The sequence below is a fragment of the Lygodium microphyllum genome, chromosome 24, assembly GCF_053477565.2.
Source record: "Lygodium microphyllum isolate KBCC chromosome 24, Lygodium_microphyllum_v1.1.10, whole genome shotgun sequence".
Lineage (NCBI taxonomy): Eukaryota > Viridiplantae > Streptophyta > Polypodiopsida > Schizaeales > Lygodiaceae > Lygodium > Lygodium microphyllum.
The window spans coordinates 132,380,360-132,390,813 of NC_141158.1; the positions used below are offsets into that span (position 1 = coordinate 132,380,360).

Consider the following 10,454-nt stretch of genomic DNA (forward strand, 5'->3'; position numbering starts at 1 on the left):
CGTGGTCACCATATGCATGCAGCTCATTGTGTGTTGAAAGCCGCCAGCCAGCTGGACGTTGATCTCCACGCCACGTTGATCAAAGTCATCCTCTTCACGAAAGACCATCATGCCTCTCGCGAGCATCCGCTTGCGTCGATGGAACTCTCTCTCTCTCTCTCTCTGCGTCGTCGCCATCAGCGGCAACATTGATTATTCATGCGTCTCGTGTGAGGCGGCCGCTGACTTACGCTTGACGTTTCCAAGGCCCGTATATAAATTAAGGACCTGCTCTGGATGCCACAATAATCTCTGCCATACTACAATCTGAAAAACTCCCCCTTTCATTGTTTTACCGACTCCCCAGCTTTTGCAGGTCCTCCCTCCTCCCATTGATACTTCGCATCGCATCTCTTGTGGTATATGTGACTCTATATACTAACCATAGCAAGGTGCCTCTTTTGCCTAAACTTGAACCTCTTCTTTGCGAACGGATCCATTATAGCCATGCATGTACCAATAGCACTCTTCCTATTTATAACACTTACAATATCCATGATTGATTGTACTTCTACTAAGGAGAAACTTGAGAGAGATGAGGAGGACGATGTCTTCCTAGTACTTCTCAAGCAACACCCCCCAATTGTCCACTATGATGGCTCCATTGTAGGCTTGCCACGACCACCACACATTGGCCTACATAGTAGAAGAATTGACATGAAACACAGGTTTGCTTTATGATCTACAATCATGTAACATGTTAGTCTAGTGTTTTTGTCATATATAAACAAACCCACATTTTGTCATATACGCATCTAATGACTATATGTATCTACCACAATATGTTCCAAACTAATTCAATGTCCATACGCATCCAGCATGGTATGCATGCATGAATGTATATGCAGTGTCATTTTCACATCCCTTTTTTGTGCAACCTGCACATATTTGAATAAGCTAATTAAGACATGCATGCACATGGATAGAGGCACGCCCAAACCCCCAACCCCCCCTTCCTCTCTTTTTTTTTTGTGTGAAATTAATTGATTAAGCTTAAAGTCCACCCTCATAACACACATACACAAAGTGACATAGTCACACATGCATCACCCATGACTAGCATTGTTACATACACTTACCTTGCCATAATCTTAGATACTACTTGATATCCTAGGCTTATTATTCATTATAGCTAAGTCTCTCCTTATCTCAAGGGAAGTGATATAAAACTCAATTTATTGGTCATTCAAGATAAGTACTTAATATTGTATCTAGATGCTAATCTACACTTGTATTTAGATGTTGGTCTACACATTCTTGTGTACTAAAGACATGGATGGTAGCAATGCAACATCTAATCCATGTACAACATGATAGATTTGATGAAGTCAAGTCGATTCTAAGTGGACAATTGATTAAGATTAAGATCATAGGAGCTATAAATAGTGAGCATTAAAAACTTTTGGTGCAGTGCAATGATAGCATACGAATTCCTATTGTCTCCTTCCAAAGCCTTGTAAAGCATTCATTCGTATTGCTTTCTTAGAGGTTATGTAAGACCTATGCTAGGCAATTCATCTTGCAAAGACCAAGCAACCAAAAGGCATGGTGTGATGAAGAAAGAAATATTGGTAACTTAGGCATTGCCAACCAATGTGTGCAACCTCTCCTCATGGAAAATTCCCCTTGTGCTAACTAATCATGTGGTCAATCAAGCACAAGCTCACAACTTCTCAATCCAAAGTTACTCACAAAGGAACTGAGATCCTAGTATTTTAACATCAGGGCGAAAGTGTGGTGGGAGAAGTTGGATATATATATATATATATATATATATATATATAGAGAGAGAGAGAGAGAGAGAGAGAGAGAGAGAGAGAGAGAGAGAGAGAGAGAGAGAGAGAGAGAGAGAGAGAGAGAGAGAGAGAGAGAGAGAGAGAGAGAGAGAGAGAGAGAGAGAGAGAGAGAGAGAGAGAGAGAGAGAGAGAGTGTGTGTGTGTGTGTGTGTGTGCATGTGCGTGCGTGTGTGTGTGACAATACACTCATTTAGTTAATAACAAGACAAGGTCAAGCAAAATTATGAGATATAAACCTAAGTTTGTAGCCCTAAAAGCTTGACATACATCCATAATCAAAAGTTATCAACTCAAGGATTGGAAAGGACCATTTAAATTAGATTATTCTACCTCACTTAAGTGTTCATCTCAACCACGTCATTGCACCATACAAGTTTCAGTACCTTACATTGACATGGTATGGGTTTTACAAATCACACACTCCAACATACATTTGGGTACATTTATCTAGTTGACAAGGATTTTGCCAAGGGATCAATGCAACAAATTATATCTTTAGGGTAGAGGAAGACAATACATTGATTGCAAATATGTGAAAGAACAATGTGTAGTTCTCAATAAAGCATATGTTCCAATAAGTTGCAACCCAACTAGTATAATATATGCATGACTAGGTCAAGATCACTAGTTCAATTATTAGCTAAGGGGCTATATGGTGCCTCTACCTCTACCTCTACCTCTAGGTCACAAGAATAAAGAATGAACCATGACAATCACGCTACAAAAATATAATGCATGTATATTTTACACATTTGGACATCATTATAACAACATTTCATAACTTAACCATTTTCATACATGCAAAAGGTAAACTTCTCATATATTTTCTAGAATTACATTTATTAAACACTTAATTCTCATTAAGTAATGCATGTTTGTAACTGTTGGCTACATGTATAAGGAACACTTAATTTTCATTAAATGATGAATGTGAACTCACTAATCATATTTTGATAAAATACCTCTCTCTCTCTCTCTCTCTCTCTCTCTCTCCCCAATTATGCACACTTAAATCCATGTGTTTATCTTTGAACACTAGCAAGTGCAAAAAGTTTCATCATGTTCACATGTATAGATTGCTAGCTTAAGTAAGGACACATTACTAAGAAGAGATTTTAAGCATCACATTTATGGACATGTCATTCTAATCTTGAAAAGGTACTCCACTTAGAATAGAAAGAAAGAGATTCTCTTTGACTTGCTTTTCCAAAACAAGAAGAGCCGATTTGCTAAAAATATGAAGATATATTTTCATATTGCAAGGTACCTTTCCATTAGGATAGGCAAATACATTAGATAAAAGTCATGGTGCCTAATGCACTAGGGCTTGAGATATGGAGTCTAGTTTCTTGGTTATTGCCAAATAATTTTGATGTTCTTCCCTTCTCATGTCTTCACATTCTAGTTTTGAATTTGGGAATTTATATTAAAGGTGGCACTTTTAAAATATCACGCGGGTATCAACAATAAAGTCACAACATGTTGGATATAATTCTTACTAACCATATTGTATTTGTGGATTAAACAAATCCACATAGGAGATCTAGTCATTTTATTTCTTCATAGAGGATCACAATTTCTATCAAAGCATATGCCATTTCCTTTTGATCTTCTAAGCAGAAGTGGGTTTGCATGCCTTAATAACGATTCAACAGTTGATCAAATACTTTTTTCATCTGCTTTTGTAGTAAGGAAGCAATAGCATACAAGACGTTCCTAGTAAACAACCATGATCTTTTATTGGAGAGGTCCTCTTATAATATCTCCAACAACTACAATAAGTTGTATAGCTACTATTATTTGATCAATGGTTTTGCAGCTTCAATGTCATTAAAGCAGGTAACTTTTTCAAGATTCGCCTAGGTCTTTGATTCTTTACTTTAAACCCTCTTGTTATTCAAAACTCTAGCCTATGCACAAAACACACTTACAAATGTGATTTTTAACAAGAACGTACATGCTTCAATCATTATTGTACTATCATGTAAATTGTGTCTTTCAATCGAATAAGAAAATGATTAATTGTGAGGAACCTAAATGTTGGTGGTGAAAGTTCTGTATTTTCTTAATCTCTTCTCAATATAGGAAATTTTATGTGAAGAACTTTGACCTTTTCTAGATTTTTTACATGATGAACTTTTCACGTCTTTTGACCCTCTACAGGGCTTATGGCATATCTCTTTTGTTATCCTTGTTTTTTCATATGACAAAAAAGACTTTGTTGTGAGGGGGCATAGATATCATCCCTCTTGCCATGGACCATTTTATGTTTTTTGGTGCAAAATTTAAGTAGCTTCTGACTCTTCCTTATCTTTTTACCTTGGAGAAAGCTAGATAAGAGAAGTCCCTCCACCTTGAAGCTAGTTTGATGTCATATCACTTTTACTACTTGCTCCCTATCCTCCCATCTTACATGTGTTTACAATGGGTTTTCACACAATATTTAGTTGTCACTATGCATTATTATGTGATCTATAATGCATCATATAGTGAGTGTTTGCCATGTTGGATGTTCTTATTATGTTGTGAAGAAAGGTTCTCAGATTAAAAAGTGGATCTCCCTTTGTCACATATACATTGATATATATACTTGTAAATGCAGGTGCATATGTATATACATACACAATACAAAGCATTGCAAGTGTGCATGTGCATGTGGGCATATGTGCACACACATCCACCACATATGCACATGCACACGCACATGCACATACATACACTTGCACATGCACACGTGCACATGTACACAAAACACATACACCCCTCACCCCTAGCGTAGGCACGCACGCGCGCGCGCGCGCGCACACACACACACACACACACACACACACACACACACATATGCGCGCGCGCGCGAACACACCCACACACACGCACATGCACACACACGCACACACACATGCACATGCACATGCACGCGCACGCGTGCATGCGCATGCGCACACACACACACCCACACGCGCACGCACGCACACACACACACACACACACACACACACACACACACACACAAGCTTACTAAAGTATATTGTTGCATTGTTATGGCATTAGGCAGCCACACTATCAAGGATGCCTGAAGTAGCTATGGTAACAAAGGATGGTAAGGTGAAGAAGATGACCACATATACACCAAGTTATTTGGGCTTGCCAACTGGCCCATGGGCCCAATCATCATTAGAAAATGGCATATTAGGAGAAGGCATTGTAGTGGGCCTTGTGGACACTGGCATTGACCCTTCACACCCTAGTTTCTCCAATACCACTTCACACCCCTACCATAGTTCTTGGACAAGGAATTACAATGATATTAACACTAGCTCCTTCAACTCAACTCGCCATGTCAATAGCGACACCATCTCAACTAATCATTCCTTTCGAGGGGAGTGTGAGGTGTCCTCTTTTTGCAATGGAAAAATAGTAGCTGCTCGTCATTTTGCCAAGGCTGCCATAAAAAAGGGTCTTTTCCATCACAACCCCAATGAGTTTGCTTCTCCTCTTGATGCAGATGGACATGGAACGTAAGTCCCTTGATCTTTCTTAGATTATAAAATCTTAGAGATATGGCATAGATGTAGCATGCACTAAATTTCTATCCATAAAACAAAAGAAAAAAGTTTGCATATATGCAAGCCACCCAACTTCATGATTCATGTAGCACTTTGGCTCATCTTTGCTATACCCATTAGTAATTTCAAATTACGTGTTTATTTACCATTCAAATTTTAAACTCGCCACCTCAAATTTCTTTGAAATTATGAGTATAAGTTGAATTGTATATGCATCATGAATGGAAAATCAAAGAAAGAATGGCTATGTAAACCTATTACTCTATTTGATTAAAGTAAGCCATCTAAACTCTCTACCCTAACACCTATGGTAGATGTTGATTTGGAAAATAAAATCTCTGTACTAGCTAATATTGTTAAATAATTTGTCCTTGTGAAGGCAACTTGGTAAGCCACTTTGACCTTTCCTATATTTCCTATGTTTTTTGGATAGTAAATATTACTTACTTTTTAGGCACACAGCCTCTATAGCAGTGGGAAATCAAGGAGTTCAAGTTAAAGTAGCGGGAGTGAGCTTTGGTAATGCAAGTGGAATGGCACCACGAGCTCGGTGAGATAGTGGAGGAGCCTTTGTTGTCAAAAGAATTTCAATGACTGTGATTTTTTGATATGGAAAACTCTTTGTAGGTTGGCTATCTACAAAGCATTGTATGCAGGATTTGGTGGATTTTATGCAGATGTGGTTGCAGCCATAGACAAGGTATCTTTCATAAACTTGTTGCGAACATGAGATCCTTAACCTCGAGTCTAGGTTAATATGCATGTATTCATATGGTGACTATTCTTTAATCAACATAAGGAGTATGAATTTTTGGTGCACATCTACAAAGATATTTTGTATGCTATTATACAGGCTGTGGAGGATGGAGTTGATGTATTGAGCTTATCCATTGGACCAACTAGGCCTCCAGATGGCATTGCAACATACTTCAACGTTGTCGATTTGGCACTCCTATCAGCTATAAAAGTTGGTGTGTTTGTAGTCCAGGCAGCAGGCAATGGAGGCCCATACTCATATAGCATCATCTCATTTAGTCCTTGGATATTTACCGTTGCAGCTACCCTACATGATCGAACATACACAAATTCTCTGATGTTGGGAGATAATCAAATCCTCCATGGGGTTGGTCTTTCAAGTAAGTTGTTTGGCTTTCCATGGTATAATTATTACATGTCAAAGTGCACGATGAAAATATTGGGGAGTGGCATCTATATAGTACATTTTGTATGTGAGAATGTAGAAAAGTACCTAAAATTTTGAGTTCCTTGATGCATCTTCTAGCTTGGTATGGAGTAAAACCCTAATCATGAGTTTGACATTTCTAGTAGAAAAAACTTTAGAAAGTGTAGATAATTTATCACAAACCTCAAGGACATTTTATATTCATATATGTGTTTTAGGTTTAAAAACATATGAGGTGACTTCTATATTTCATGTTTAGTTGATAAAGATTGACCAACATCTTTCAAGCTTTAACCATGTGTGGATGCTAAAATCATTATTACACCACACCTCAAATCGAGGCGTCATAAACTTATCATGAGCTTTCTTGTGACTTTTATATTCATAAATACCCTTATTCTTTTAGAACTAAAGTTGGTGTTAATCAAGTTTGAGAGTGAAGGGCTAGTCCTAATCTATGTAGGGCATTTTCTACTAAGAAGCTTATGTAATGGTTGGGTACAGATGGACATGAAGATAATCATATGTACCCCATAGTATTGGCAAACCATGCACTAAAGAACTATTCAATAACCAAAAATAATTATTGGTATGAGGAAGAATGTCAAGATGCAAACAAGTTTGAACAAGGAGAAGTGGAAGGAAAGGTGTTAGTTTGTACAATCACCTTTGACTTCTTAATTGGTAGTGCTTCAATAAGGAGGGCAGAGGTTGTGGCTAAAAACCTATCAGCAAAAGGGCTCATTTTCAAAGTAAGCCCATGGCTAGAAAGCTTTGATTTACATGATGATTACATTCCTTTCTCAATGCCTACTATGATCATCAACAATGGCACATATTCAAAGGTACATTTTATTTATATTGCAAATAAATTAAGATATAGTTGGATTCAAATGTGTTTAATTTGAAATTGAAGAACTAAAGCTACTCCCTACACTTAAGAGCCTTTAAGCACTTGAATTTGGATATTAGATACATATTCATTCAAGGCAAAGTTTAACTAATAGTTTATTGTATTCGTGTTTGCAGAGGTTAGCTAATTATATAAATAGATCATTAGAGAATGGGATTCATCAACCTATTGGAAGAATCATTGGATGCAAAGCACAGTTTAGTCATGCACCACCAAAAATTGCATCTTATTCCTCCAGAGGGCCCGATCCAGCAGATTATCACTACAATGCTGCGGATGTGCTAAAACCCAATATTGCAGCTCCAGGAAGTTCGATTTGGGGTGCTTGGACACCCAAGGGGACTGAATCACCACACTTCAAAGGTAAGTAAGAGTCTTACATGCGAGCTTCTTAACATTTTAGGTATGGAGGCAACACTCCATCCATTGTTCATTTGACATGTGTTGATATGAAATTGTTAAACCTCTTTTTAAGCAAGTACCCCCTAAGGAAGATTTAGCATATAACACATATTCTTAGGGGATACTTTGTTCACCATGGATATTTGAGTGATTGCACTTAAAAATTGACTTGGTTTTTGTTGTCACAATTTAAGCATAGGATAAACAAATCTTTTGAACGCATTCTTCATTGGTTTGCAAAGTCGATAGGGTACACTTAACCATGATATATTTTAATTGATTATCACACATAGTAAAATGGGTTGTTCTCATGTGTTGTAGGGGATCAATTTGCAGTGTTGTCAGGGACAAGCATGGCAACACCTCACATTGCAGGGATTGCAGCCTTGATCAAGCAAAAGAATTCATGGCTTAGTCCAGCAGGCATTGCAAGCTCCATGGCAACAACAGCATCTCTCACAGACAAACATGGAAAGCCCATCTCAGTGGTGGCGAATCAATACTTCATGAGCACAAACAAGGAGACTGAGGCTACTCCTTTTGACATGGGTAGCGGAGTCATAAATGCCACTGCAGCCATGCAACCTGGCCTTATCTTTGACACAGGCAAGTCTTTCTAGACACATTACTATCAAGTGTAACTGACATTGGACGTGCCTATTCAGGTGCTACTAGCGCGCGTGATGCTGCCAGTTATAATGGTATTTGTTTGTTTGTTGGTTTGTGGAAGCAGGGTACGAGGAGTACGTCCGATTTTTATGTAGCATCCATGGAGGGGGAGGGGGAGGGGGAGGAGGCTCATCGGCGGTGCGGAAGAGCGTCGTGGACGACGGGCTTGTACACAATTATATGCAGGTGGGTGGTTGTTCTGGGGAAGATCATAATATGTCGTCGTCGTACAAGGCGGCCGTGGACTTGAACGCACCCTACGTGGTGGTAGCGCGCCTCGAGGGAGCGCGCAACGTGTCTCGAGTGGTGACCCACGTGGCAGGCGCCACCGAGACCTACCGCGTCAGCGCCATGTCGCCCTCCACGGCGTCCGTGTCGGTGCACCCGCCCTCCTTCACCCTCCGCTTCAACCAATCCGCCACCCTTCGCATCGCCCTCCAGCCCACCACCGCATCCGCCTCCTCCCCTAGCTTTGGCCGCATCTCCTTTCAAGGTAACAAGGGACACTCCGCTCACATCCCTGTGGCCCTCATTTCTATCCACACGCCTTCCAGCTAAGCCACCCACCCCACCGTACCTACCCATGCCAAGTGCGTCACTTTTCATCCAAAGGCCTGTGTTTAGACGGCACAGGGACTTGCCACCCTACCTTCTCACGTGCCTTACCATACAATCGCATGTCCTCATGAACCCTCCACGTGTCGCTCCGAAAAACGTCTCCTTATGCCAAAAAAAAAAGCACTACTCCATAATGAAAATATGTAACCAATGATTTTATAATATATGATTCAATGTGGCATGTTCACTTGCTCCCTTTAATCAATCAATTTTCATGATCATGTGACATTTTTTGGATGTGAGGTGCTTGGCATTGATTGCTCTCTGTGGGGAAAAAGGAGTGAAATGGTAATAGATGTGACCACAAGTCTAGCCCCTTTTAATTAATAATTGGGTGATTGAGAGAGAGAGAGAGAGAGAGAGAGAGAGTATATTAACGTCTCTAAAAGGCCAATGTGGCCTATGAGACCAAAGCAATACATACAATGATGGTGTGTTTCTCATCTGGAACGAGAAAAAGATGAAAAACATGCCTATGAGACTGAAAAATAATAATGAAATAGTGTCCTATAAAAGGGAAACATGTCAGTGATCTGAAAGTGAGAGTAGAGAAAGGAAAACTCTCCATCAATGATATGTCTGTTCTCTAAGGAGGTGTATCTCTGCATGACTGAGGCGTCTCAGCATCTGTCTCCTGTGGCGCTCAATGATGGCTTTAATTTGTCTGTGGTGTGGATGTCTAGGCCTTCGTCCGGGTGGACGTGGGCGCCTAGACCGGCTAAGTGCCACTGCTTTATCCAAAGGGACACCTACAGAAGATGAGGTCCAATGATGACGTACTCTTGTAGGCTGTGTGGCAGTAGTAGTGGTATCTGCCATACTCTGTCGTGTATCAGTGAAAAAGTCAATGACTGCTCTCTGCCTATGTTAGTCGAGTTGTGAGGGCCTCCTACTCCATAGAATTGTTGCTCTGCACCTCTGGAGCTCCAAGAGGAAGAATCCCAAGCATCTCTGATCCTCAAACTGCATGATCCGTCTCAGGGGTCCAAAACCCTCTCGAAACAGACAGTGGTATCTACCTCGTATGTCATAATATACAGTGCATCGGCAGATGTAGTGTTCCTCTGTCTCTGGCTCTCTATCGCATAGTGGGCATATGCGTTCTTGTGTCTGTATACCCTCCCATCCGCCTGTCTCAATCCTCAGGTGGTGGGATGAGGTGCGGATCTGACCAATAACTGTGCGTAGTCCATGAGGCAGCTATGTGTCCACGTAATTGGGTCGGGTGATGAAACCATCCTCAGATACCTGAAGGAGGTGGGTCTGGT

The 10,454-nt window shown here is 40.1% G+C and overlaps 1 protein-coding gene across 2 annotated transcripts; it reads left to right on the plus strand.

The window, feature by feature from the left end:
* Positions 1 to 312: 312 nt before the first annotated feature.
* LOC148015663 (subtilisin-like protease SBT2.1) lies at positions 313 to 9,374 on the plus strand. 2 transcript variants are annotated; one of them, XM_087665347.1, is made up of 10 exons: positions 313 to 707; positions 3,524 to 3,674; positions 4,887 to 5,353; positions 5,856 to 5,951; positions 6,029 to 6,101; positions 6,255 to 6,537; positions 7,089 to 7,429; positions 7,614 to 7,860; positions 8,221 to 8,505; positions 8,633 to 9,374. In XM_087665347.1, exons 1-10 carry the CDS (start codon positions 487 to 489, stop codon positions 9,124 to 9,126), a joined length of 2,658 nt encoding a protein of 885 aa, XP_087521473.1. In that variant the 5' UTR covers positions 313 to 486; the 3' UTR covers positions 9,127 to 9,374. The 2 variants fall into 2 exon arrangements, with proteins under 2 accessions (XP_087521473.1, XP_087521474.1); XM_087665348.1 differs by lacking the exons at positions 3,524 to 3,674; positions 4,887 to 5,353.
* The last annotated feature ends 1,080 nt before the right edge of the window (positions 9,375 to 10,454 follow it).